Here is a 12048-nt window from a genome sequence, read left to right as displayed (position 1 = left end):
CATTAGAACTGAGAAAGCCACTTGGATGAGTGGTGAAATGCAGCGTTATCTAACATGTCCAGTTGAATGCGATTAACTGCTATTTGCTCAACATATTGTATTACTTTAGAGCAGTGAAAAGTCTGCCTTCCAGTGTCCAATACTGAATTAATTTGCACATTCCCAGGCATCCTCTGTGCTTGACTTTATAAGCTGTGATGATCAAGCCCAGAAAGCTCTTCTCAGAGCTAACCCCCTAAATGCAAGTTTCTCTATACATTCTACATGGCAGGCTCTGGACAGTCTATTGTAATGTACAGCACAGTAGCCCCACTTAAGTAAAATTGCAAAGGTGATTTTAAGGTAGGACTTTGATTATAGGTGTGCACATGCTCCTAGTATAGACATCTGCAGTGCTACTGAGTACATACTATTCTGTTTACTACTGGTGATATTTAATATGTGCAATAATGAAACTACTTTCTATGAAAAATAAAACATCTTGATGTCTGTGATCAAGTTAAAAAGAATGAAAAAGGCTACTAATAGCACTGGATACAAAAAAGCAAAGAACCTTTTGATACATGATGGGAGGAACTATGATCTCACAAAGTAATGAGGTATTGTAATGCAAAGCAAAAAGTGCTGTAAATCAATTAACGTTCTGGCAGCACACACATTTATTTTGTATTCTTTAAAAGAAGATTGATATAAAATCTGACCATGATTAATTTTAATGTTGTGCTCTTGCTGTTGATTTTTAGCTTTGTATAGCATATAAAGTATTACATTTTGTCTTGCAGACATATTGTAACACTGTTCAGCTGGACTCTGGTATAGACTATCGGAAACGAGTACTCTCTGCAGCTGGTAAAATATACTTCCTGTAAGTATAAATCTTTTTCTGTTCTCTACTTTACATTTGCTTGGTAAGTGTTTATGGTTTGTAATATTGTATATGGCCATTCCCTCCAAATATAGGCTTTTTCCAACAGATGTGTAAGGCCGCGTACACACGCGCGGACTGTTCGCCCAACCTTGTTCGGCAAACAGTTTGTCAAACAGTCCGCTCAAAATTTGCATGAGCGGACTTGCCCACACACGAGCGGACTGTTTGACGAACAAGGTTGGGCAAACAGTTCGCTCAACTTTTGAAATGAACGGACTCGCCCACGTAAGGAGGAGGCAAATCCGCCCATTTCGAGCGCGTGTACAGGTAGGCGGGGCCCGCGAAGGAGACGTCGCGGGCTCCGCCGCCTGGAATGGGCTTAAAGGGGAACCCCAACGCCGAAAAAAATCGGCGTGGGGGTTCCCCCCAAGTCCACACCAGACCCTTGTCCGAGCACGCTACCCGGCCGGCCAGGAAAGGGGGGCGAGCGAGCGCGCCCCCCCTCCTGAGCCGTACCAGGCCGCGTGCCCTCAACATGGGGGGTGCCTTGGGGAAGGGGGGGCCGCGCGGCCCCCCCACCCCAAAGCACCTTGTCCCCATGTTGATGAGGACAAGGGCCTCTTCCCGACAACCCTGGCCGTTGGTTGTCGGGGTCTGCGGGCGGGGGGCTTATCGGAATCCGGGAGCCCCCTTTAAGAAGGGGGCCCCCGGATACCGGCCCCCCACCCTATGTGAATGAGTATGGGGTACAATGTACCCCTACCCATTCACCTGTGAAATAAAGTACAAATAAAAACACAACACAGGGGGAAAAAATATTTTATTGCACAGCCGGGGGTCTTCCGTCTTCGGGGGTCTTCTCGCCGGACTCCTCCGCTATGTGTGTGTAGCTCTTTTGCCAGCGGAGGAGTCCGGCTTTCTTCCTCCCCGCCGCCGGCCTCTTCTCCCGACTTCGGGGGTCTTGTCCCCCTCTTCGGTTCTTCTGCCGGGCCACCGCGCCTGGTCCGGTGGCCCGGTCTTCTGTCGCCGTCTTCCGTTCTTCTGTCGCCGCCTTCGGTTCTTCTGCCGGGCCACCGCGCCTTCTTGTAGCTCTTTTACAGGCGGTGGCCCGGTCTTCTGTCGCCGTCGCCGCCTTCCGTTCGTGTTCTTCTTCTTGTTCTTCTTGTTCTTCTCCAGGCGATGTTGACACGTCGCTCCCTCCGGCCGGAATGCCAGAGCCGCCCTGCGCTGTGACTTATATAGTGACAATGGGGCGGGGTCACATGGTATATGTCACATGGGTTGATGTCACATGGTGACCCCGCCCCCTTACGATGTCATAGTCCCCATGTGACATCAACCCATGTGACCAACCCATGTGACATATACCATGTGACCCCGCCCCATTGTCACTATATAAGTGACCGCACAGCGCGTCCCCGGCATTCCGGCCGGAGAGCTCGTCGAGTCAACATCTCCAGGAGAAGAACAAGAAGAACAAGAAGAAGAACACGAACGGAAGGCGGCGACGGCGACAGAAGACCGGGCCACCGCCTGTAAAAGAGCTACAAGAAGGCGCGGTGGCCCGGCAGAAGAACCGAAGGCGGCGACAGAAGAACGGAAGACGGCGACAGAAGACCGGGCCACCGGACCAGGCGCGGTGGCCCGGCAGAAGAACCGAAGAGGGGGACAAGACCCCCGAAGTCGGGAGAAGAGGCCGGCGGCGGGGAGGAAGAAAGCCGGACTCCTCCGCTGGCAAAAGAGCTACACACACATAGCGGAGGAGTCCGGCGAGAAGACCCCCGAAGACGGAAGACCCCCGGCTGTGCAATAAAATATTTTTTCCCCCTGTGTTGTGTTTTTATTTGTACTTTATTTCACAGGTGAATGGGTAGGGGTACATTGTACCCCATACTCATTCACATAGGGTGGGGGGCCGGTATCCGGGGGCCCCCTTCTTAAAGGGGGCTCCCGGATTCCGATAAGCCCCCCGCCCGCAGACCCCGACAACCAACGGCCAGGGTTGTCGGGAAGAGGCCCTTGTCCTCATCAACATGGGGACAAGGTGCTTTGGGGTGGGGGGGCCGCGCGGCCCCCCCTTCCCCAAGGCACCCCCCATGTTGAGGGCACGCGGCCTGGTACGGCTCAGGAGGGGGGGCGCGCTCGCTCGCCCCCCTTTCCTGGCCGGCCGGGTAGCGTGCTCGGACAAGGGTCTGGTGTGGACTTGGGGGGAACCCCCACGCCGATTTTTTTCGGCGTTGGGGTTCCCCTTTAAGCCCATTCCAGGCGGCGGAGCCCGCGACGTCTCCTTCGCGGGCCCCGCCTACCTGTACACGCGCTCGAAATGGGCGGACTTTCCGAGCGGGAACAGTCCGCTCATTTCGAAAGTACAGCGGACAAGCCCACACACGACTGTTCGCTCAAACACAGTTTCAGCGGACAGTTTTTCGGAATTTCCGAAAGACATTGTCCGTCCAACTGTCCGCTGAAACTGTCCGCTGAAAGCCCACACACGAGCGGACTGTCCGCCCAAACACTGTTCAGCGGACAAGGTTGGGCGAACAGTCCGCCCGTGTGTACGCGGCCTTAGAGTCTGTGTTTAACAAGCTTTTGTTCACTTTAAACAGGTTTTGCATTCCCATACAAGACTATGGAAATGCAAAACATGTTTCAAGCAGGTCAGAAAAGGTCAACTGGGTCAAATGGATCTGGCATTAACCTCTTCATGACCACGCTTTAGCCGAATGACGGCTACAGCACGGTTGCACATTTACAGGAGGGCATCTATTGCCCTCCCGTGATCGCGCTTCTCTTGTGCCCCTTGTGGCACGCATCTGCAGGGATCTTTGAACGCAGATCAGGGTAAAGAGCCAATCACAGTGGCTCTTTACCGTGTGACCAGCTGTGTCCAATCAGAGCGGATCACAGTGTAAACAGGATTTGCCAGTTATCGGCATTCCTCTCCACCCTTTGACTGCACGTGAGGAGAAGAGAGCCGGTAAGTGGCCTATCATTGTCGCCCATCAGTGCCACATATCAGTGCAACCTCATCAGTTCAGATGACAGTGCCCAGTGGGCAAGTGGTTAAATTCTGAATTATCTCAGAACTTAAACTGATGCCATTAAAACAAGCCCAAAGCCCATTGGGACTGTTTCTTTAATTTCCCCTTTTGAGATATAGCTATGGTAAATGCATTTGTTTACTTTATGATTCATATAACATGCAAGCTTTTGTCACCATTTAGTGGCTTACACTCAGTGGCTATCTATGTGAGCAATAAAGAGATGTATGTTGTCAGATACACTGTAGCATTTATATGTTTAGCTGCATTAATGGATCTAATGTGTGGCAAGAATTGTTTTCCCTACACAATTACACCACCAACAGTCTGCAAACCCATCAACTATTTGTAGTTTTAAAATTTTATGTAAAAGTTAATGGATGAAAAACGAACAGCAATGCATTCCTATGGGCAAACAGATGATCATCCATTTACATTTACATTCTATTTTTGCTCTGTTTAAAACAATGGAAGCATACCTTATTAGATGTAAGCAAAAACACGGTCCGTTTTTTACATCCATGATTGCATTGGTTGTTAGGAGCTGAAACTCGTCAGCATCTTAAAGAGGAAGTAAACCTCCTGAAAAAAAAACTAAACACACACCCTGCAAGATAAAGACATATTGAGCTAGTATGCATAGCATACTAGCTCATTATGAATTACTTACCCGATAACGAATCCCCCACAGCCATCCTCGTCTCCCCCTCAGGTCACTGACATCGCGCCCGAGGCTTGTTTCCAGGTATCACGGCTCCGGCGCTGTGATTGTGACCTGCGCGCGGGAGCTGCCGCGAACGGCACAGTACAACTGAAGCAACGGCACGTACTGCCATTGCTTCCATTGACTTCATGTGCCACATGACGTCGGCACATGCAAATACAGGGATATCTAGGAGATATCCAGTGCATCTACAGGCAAGCCTAATTATAGTCTTGCCTGTAGTTTAAAGTGGTTGTAAAGGGTTTAGGACCAATTTAACAACTAGTACCTCATCCCTGGTGTCAGTCATTGGTTTTTAAGGAGCCGGCACCCACTGGTATCCCACACACATGACTCATCCCTGCTATCAGCTGGGAATTCCTCGCAGACAACAGACTATTGAAAAAAAATGGCATGGGGTCCCCCCTAAAATCCATACCAGACCCTTATCCAAGCATACAGCCTGGCAGGCCAGGAAAGGAGGGGACGAGTGTACGCCCCCCCGAACCATACCATACCAGGCCACATGCCCTCAACATGGGGCAAAGCACCTTGTCCCCATATTGATAAGGGCAAGGGCCTCATCCTCAACCCTGGCCCAGTGTTTGTGAGGGTGTGGGGTTGTGACTTATCGGACTCTGGAAGCCCCCCTTAACAAATGGGGCCCCCAGATCCTAGCCTCACCCACGTGAATGAGTATAGGGTACATAGTACCCCTACTCATTCACAAAAAAAGGCTAGTGTAAATAAACACAAAAAAAAAATGCCTTCCAATGTAGATCCATCATCAATCACGTCATCCAGTGATTTATGTCCACATCAATGATGATGAACGGTGGACGCTGACCCGCAGGAAAAAAGAAAATAACCTGCCAAATCCAACCACTCCTGTAGCTCAACAACATTCCCGGTTCTCCCTGCCGCTATAGGAAACAAAGGGACGAGGGACGGGGCCATCCAGTGACTTCACCGGTTGACTCCTGCCCCCTTTTGATGTAGGCTTTATGGGGGGCATCTGATGGACACACTGATGTAAAGGGGGACTTTTATGAGGACCCTGATGTAAGAAGGGAATGTGACAGGTCCTTGATGTAACGGGGGTACTCTGATGGGGACACTGATGCAAGGACGAACTCTGAGGACCACTATTTAAGGGGGGTTCTGATGGGAATACTATTATATGGAGGAAATCTAACTCAGATCCAGATTTATGGTAGGACTCTGATGTAGACACTGATGTATGGGGAACCTGATGTAGTGGTGAACTCTAATAAAATGTGGACCCTGATGTAAGGAGGGTCTCCGATGTGGACTCCGAGATAAGGGAGGCTCTTGATAGGGAATATAAAGAAGACTCTGATGAAAAAATTGTAGACTGAATTTATTTTATTTGAATTTTATAAATGGCTCAAGTGTATTTGGAATATTTTTGCTTTATTTTACTGAAGTTCTTTCTTTGTTTTTTACAAATTGCATCGTGTTGATTAAAAAAAAGTTCAATATAAAACCTATTTATTGATTTAAAATGTATTCATTTTAGGGCTGGGAGAATTAAAGATTAATTCCTCGATTAATCGTTAATTTTTTTGACCGATCAAAATACTCCCCTCTCCGCAGGCTTCCAGGTCTTCAGGGAGTTCCGTCGGAGATCCGGTGATGTCACGGACATTGTCACCGGACTCCTCTCCCCTTCCCCAAGTACCTCCATCTGCTAACAAAGCGAAGGGGGGAGGAGTCCGGTGGCGTTGATGTCCGTGACATCACCGGACAGCCTGGACAGTGATGGTAAATATGGATGTGGTTAACTGGGATCTTTCAGTGAGCTAAGTGTAGGCAAATTTGATAACCTCCGTTTTTAACATTGTTGTAAAAAAAATATATATATATATATAAACACTCTGGTATGTCTGCGTGACTGGCTAAAGTGATGCCTACTTCCCTACTATAAAGTGACTGACAGTCAATATACTATATAAGTTTTATAATTAAAGTTAAACTAACTTTCTACGTTTTTCTTAAAGTTTAATATTAAAAAAAATTACGTCAGTGCTACAGTTTGAATTTAAAACGTATTTGTGTGAACTGTGAAGTTAAGTCATGGATTGTGGAAACAAACTAGTGTCGAGTGATTGTATATAGTGTATACCACATTTACCACTGACTAATGCAGAGTTGCAATGCAAGGAGATCAGCTAAAAGTAGTTGGATCTGTATGTGCGTTATAATTAATCGAAATTAGTCAATTAATCGTTTTAAAAAAAAACGATTAATCGAACATGAAAATTTTAATCAGTAACAGCCCTAATTCATATATTTATAAAACTGATTTTCTTTTTTCAGTCTGTTAATGTATGTAAAATATATGTTGTGGCCCTCATGCTGATAATTTGGAGATACCTGCACTAGATGTGAATGATCTGGTGTCTCTAAGGCAGTGGGGGCCAACTTTCTTTCTGTTGTTGGACACTGGGGACGTGTTTCAGGAGAGAGTCATAGACTGGAGATCTATTACATGAAACTGCTACAAATCACTGCTATAGCAGGGCAATAGGAAAACACAGCTTAGTGTCTGCAGGGACCCTGAGGGATGCAGAAAAATTGCCAAAGTGCCGTAGGTTGGGCTCTAGGTTCTTTGCCTCTCCTCTATGTATCTACATATCTGAACTCAAAAGCAAAAATGTAATATATTGCAGGTAACGAGTCCCTGGATGTTTGTGCCTGTCTTCGTTTTCTCTTTTCAGGCTTTTTTCACATTATTTTCACCTTGTGTTCTTGTGAATAATACATTTTCTGTCTATACGCTTACATTACATAGGGGGCGGAGATTAGTGGTCTTAGATTAATTTTTACTTCCTGTTCAGTTTGTAGAAAGTCACAGCATTTCTGGCAAGATCAACAGATATGTTCTGTACTTCTCAAAATGTTCTTAGCCTTAAAAAAAGAAAACCGATGCAGCCAACCACATCTAAGAACTGGTGAGCTGCAAAATATTGTATTTTTTTTGTTCTTGTGTTTAGTTATCCTTTAAGAAATTGGTAGTATAGAATCTGTCATTCATCTCCCTTGGTAAGCTGGTTGCCTATATCCTGTTGACAGGATTGCCTGTAGACATTCTATCCCCTTTGTTTCTGGAGGCATTTGCCATGGGTGTGAACCTGTGCAATCTACTGGTTTTAATAGTGTACTACAGAGACATCTGCAGTATCACTCACTAGCAGGTTAAAATTCTGCTCTGTGCAGTGGGATTGAGCATGAGCAAGGGTTCACGTTCGCTTCATTTTTGTGTTCTGTGAATCCTGCCTGCTACTACCCACCTGTTAGCTGCCTGCTTTTACCTTTCCGCTTATCATATGACTTTGTCCCTTGTGCTGATCTATGCAAGGTATGGAGACTGCACAGTTGCCTAACAATTCAAAACTTGTCTTTGGTTGCTTATTAGCTGTTGTCAGTAGGCCAAATTAAAATACTTCATCCTGTATTGTCACCTTGCAAGATCTCCCTATGAAGACACTCTATATGCTGGCCATAGATGGTGTGAATTTCTTTACTGCAACCACGGGTGCTGATATGGGAATCCCTCACACCAAGCAATTTTTTCTTTCCGGTGTTAAGTTTTTGAACTTTACTTATTGTCATTTGTCTTAAAGTGATTTGTAAAGTGTGTTTTTTTTTGTTAAAAATAACAAACATGTTATACTTACCTGCTCTGTGCAGTGGTTTTGCCCAAAGCAGCCCAGATCTTCCTCTTCTCGGGTCCCTCTTTGGTGCTTACGTGGCCATAGTTTGGTGTCTTTGGTGTTATCTTCGTGAAACAAAATAAAAGGCAATCGGAAGTTCTGGATGTGCAGCTAATTCTTTCTTCTTTCCCTCTTTGGTGCTCTTGGCCTCTCCCTCCTGTTGAATTACCCCACAGCAAGCAGCTTGCTATGGGGGCACCCAAGCCAAGCCATAGCTCCATTCAGACCAGTGGTACCACGCTGCTGTCTTAGCCAATGAGGAGGGGAGTCCAAGGCAACCGAGACACTCCTTCAACATTGCTGGATCTAGATGGATCTCAGGTAAGTATTAGGGGGGCTGATGCACACGAAAGGCTTTTTATCTTAATACATAGAAGCATTAAAATAAAAAATTTTTTACAATTACCTTAAGACTGGTACACACTGGCCGAATATCGCCTGGTTCAACAGAAACCACCCAACATTCGCGAGTGTGTACATAACGGCTTCTGTCGAACAGGCATGGTAGAAAACAAGCAGCCGATCAGCATGCTGCCTGTGCTGACCTGTGTGTTCTGGTGGGGGGGGGGGGGGGTCACAGTCTATCTGTCAGAACACACTAGCTCAGCAGGGAGCTCCTTAGGTTTGTTTTTTGTTTAGCCTGCTGGGTTGAACGAAAAAAAAAACTGCCTGTGTGTACCAGCCTCTACTGATCGAGCCCTATGATGCATAGCTGTGATTTACTTATAATCCTTAAAATCTTTAATCGCAGGCACATAATAAAAGAACAATATCTATTGTGGGGGACTGGTCATATCTCCACTATACACCAAGATGAGTCCATCACACAAATGAATAAAAGACTTTCACTAGTCTGGTGTGTTTACTTTTGCTTTGCATCCAAGAGAAAGCCAGTAGCTTACTCTCCCTCTTTGTGTACACATAGTATTAAGAGCTTTGTTGTGCTTGTGTTGCCTCATTACGAGAAGCTGTCGGAATCACATGAGCCTTTCAGTGTATGCAAATAAGGCCAAATCATCTGCCTGCAAGTTAATATTCCCACTTTTGAAGTGCATTGTAAATGTAATGTTTGTGTTTAGAACATAACATCCTTTTCCCTTTGAATATACATGTATAGGTGTATGGACAGGAAGCTAAGCAGTCCAAGGCAGCTGTTAGATGCTGGCTTTGAGTGTTATTAATTTCACGTGCTATTCTTCTTTTTTCTGTAGCACAAGTGAAGCTGATGTGGAGGCTGTCATGGATAAGTTGTTTGATGAGCTGGCTCAGAAACAAAATGATGGTACGTAAGTTAATTTCTCTTGAAAAAGAACGCATTTAAAACACAATGCCCAATCTCCACTGACCAATTAATAAGTTCCATTGCTGTCTATGGGTTGATGCCACACTCAAGTGGCAGTCATTGTATCAGCATTTTGTCTAATTTATGTGTTGAATCATGTGCTATTATTCATCAAGCTTTGCATTTCCTAGCTGTAAGGGATGAATTTTAGGGTAATTATCCAGACAAGACTGAGCTTTTGTTCCTGTCTCCATAGTAACAAGACCAAGGATTCTGAAAGTGCAGGGCAGGGAGCTGAAGCTGAGCAAAGCCTGTGGATCCATTGCTGACTGCACATTTGAGGAACTCTGTGACCGTGTAAGTGCCCAGCAACTATAAACAAGTTAACACCCCCTCTGTTTTTCCAAGAGTTTTGTTTTTTTGCGTTCTCTGACCATGTTTTTCTTAAACAGTGAACAAAAGCCTATTTGCAAGCAGCAGCACGCCCACATTATTCTCTGCACAGTACAATAATTGTATCAGAATCTCCTATTTTAATGTCATTAGTGCAAAACGACACATTTCTCCATTGGCTTTGGTAAAGGGCCATTAACATTAAACAAATTGACAAAGTTGACATTTTTTTTTTCTAGAAAAACTGTTAAATGGAAAATTAAGAGATTGACTTTAGTATGCGAAGTATGAGATAGAACTGTGTTGTTAAGGTTTATTTCCTTGCAAGAATACCAGAACATGTTCTTTCTAAGAACACAGCTATGGTATGTCCCCTTAGAGAAAGTTTAGGAGTTTTCCTAAAGTTTAAGAACTGATTCATTCACAAACACGCACGTTCGCAGACACCCTCCCACCAAGGACCACCCCTCCTGCTTTCACACACACCCCTTTTTACAGAACTCCCCTTGACACTTTTTTCTCTCTTCTCCTATTTAATTTCCTTTCAACTTATTTCCTTCCCTATGTAGTTAAATTCCCTGCTTCCTTCCATATCAGAAAAAATTATACATAAAGTTGCGCTAAATATATACGTGAAAATTGGAGTGAGAAACTCAATACAAATCACAAAGAAAATACAAATCAAAAAAACATCCTGTGTGAAGTTCAATCAAGAAAAAAAGGAGTCTTTGTAATCAGGGAATCTTAGTTCCAAAGAGAAGTCAATGAATAGGGAAATCAATCCTTTTTATGAATTCAGTGAAATCTTCCTGGCTTTGCCACTATCACATCCAGATCTGAAAAAGGTTTGACTCTTACCGCAATGGGTGGACTCCAAACCAGCGGAGTCGTTAGCGCGAGCAGACAGCCCTCTGCAGGGTTCTTTTGCATGTATTTCGTTCCGGTGTACTACTGAGGACATGGATAGATGCGGATCATTCGAAGGTAGCCAGCCTAGATCGAAAAGTTACGGAAACCGTCGTATGTCCTACTTCTCCTCTCGGTCACCGTAGAGAAAGGCAAAGTGGCTGTCCGATCTCCCTATTATGCCTGGAGTTATCTACAGCTCCCCAGCGAATCGTCGGATGCCAAGGTTTTTCAGTGCGCAAACCTGTGGTGAAACACAAAACACTCGGGCCTCCCGGCCACGAGCGAGGGGAAGGGGAAAACAAAAAAGGACTCCGATCGTGAACGTACCGTTAAGCAGTCGACAATTTTATTTAAAAAAATTAAATACACAGCAGACCAAAGGTATGACCGAATAGGTCAGATTCTAACAAATAAAAAATATATGCATAAAAAAAACAGTTAAAATTAAGAACAAATATACACCCGTGCTAGGGAATATTCTAAGCGTGGTGGTATCAGCACAAACAGCCCTGGGCTGTTAGAATCGGACCTATTCGGTCATACCTTTGGTCTGCTGTGTATTTAATTTTTTTAATAAAATTGTCGACTGCTTAACGGTACGTCCTTTTTTGTTTTTTGTCGGAGTCCTTTTTGTTTTCCCCTTCCCCTCGCTCGTGGCCGGGAGACCCGAGTGTTTTGTGTTTCACCACAGGTTTGCGCACTGAAAAACCTTGGCATCTGACGATTCGCTGGGGAGCTGTAGATAACTCCAGGCATAATAGGGAGATCGGACAGCCACTTTGCCTTTCTCTACGGTGACCGAGAGGAGAAGTAGGACGTACGACGGTTTCCGGAACTTTTCGATCTAGGCTGGCTACCTTCGAATGATCCGCATCTATCCATGCCCTCAGTAGTACACCGGAACGAAATACACGCAAAAGAACCCTGCAGAGGGCTGTCTGCTCGCGCTAATGACTCCGCTGGTTTGGAGTCCACCCATTGCGGTAAGAGTCAAACCTTTTTCAGATCTGGATGTGATAGTGGCAAAGCCAGGAAGATTTCACAGAATTCATAAAAAGGATTAATTTCCCTAATTATTGGCTTCTCTTTGGAACTAAGATTCCCTGATTACAAAG

General features: G+C 45.4%; 1 protein-coding gene across 2 annotated transcripts in view; it reads left to right on the top strand.

Moving 5' to 3' along the window:
• Positions 1-12048, top strand: part of AFG1L (AFG1 like ATPase) — a 201277-nt gene that overhangs the window by 155450 nt on the left and 33779 nt on the right. For both annotated transcript variants that reach the window (XM_077487151.1, XM_077487150.1), the window contains exons 8-10: positions 783-865; positions 9561-9631; positions 9888-9988. In XM_077487151.1, the coding sequence (XP_077343277.1) occupies positions 783-865; positions 9561-9631; positions 9888-9988 (255 nt within the window). The remainder of the gene's footprint in view (positions 1-782; positions 866-9560; positions 9632-9887; positions 9989-12048) is intronic.

This window comes from Lithobates pipiens, unplaced genomic scaffold, assembly GCF_037356315.1.
Source record: "Lithobates pipiens isolate NorthernLeopardFrog02 unplaced genomic scaffold, aLitPip1_a1.2 Scaffold_18, whole genome shotgun sequence".
In the NCBI taxonomy this organism is placed as follows: domain Eukaryota; kingdom Metazoa; phylum Chordata; class Amphibia; order Anura; family Ranidae; genus Lithobates; species Lithobates pipiens.
This window is presented reverse-complemented; position numbering and strand designations above follow the sequence as displayed.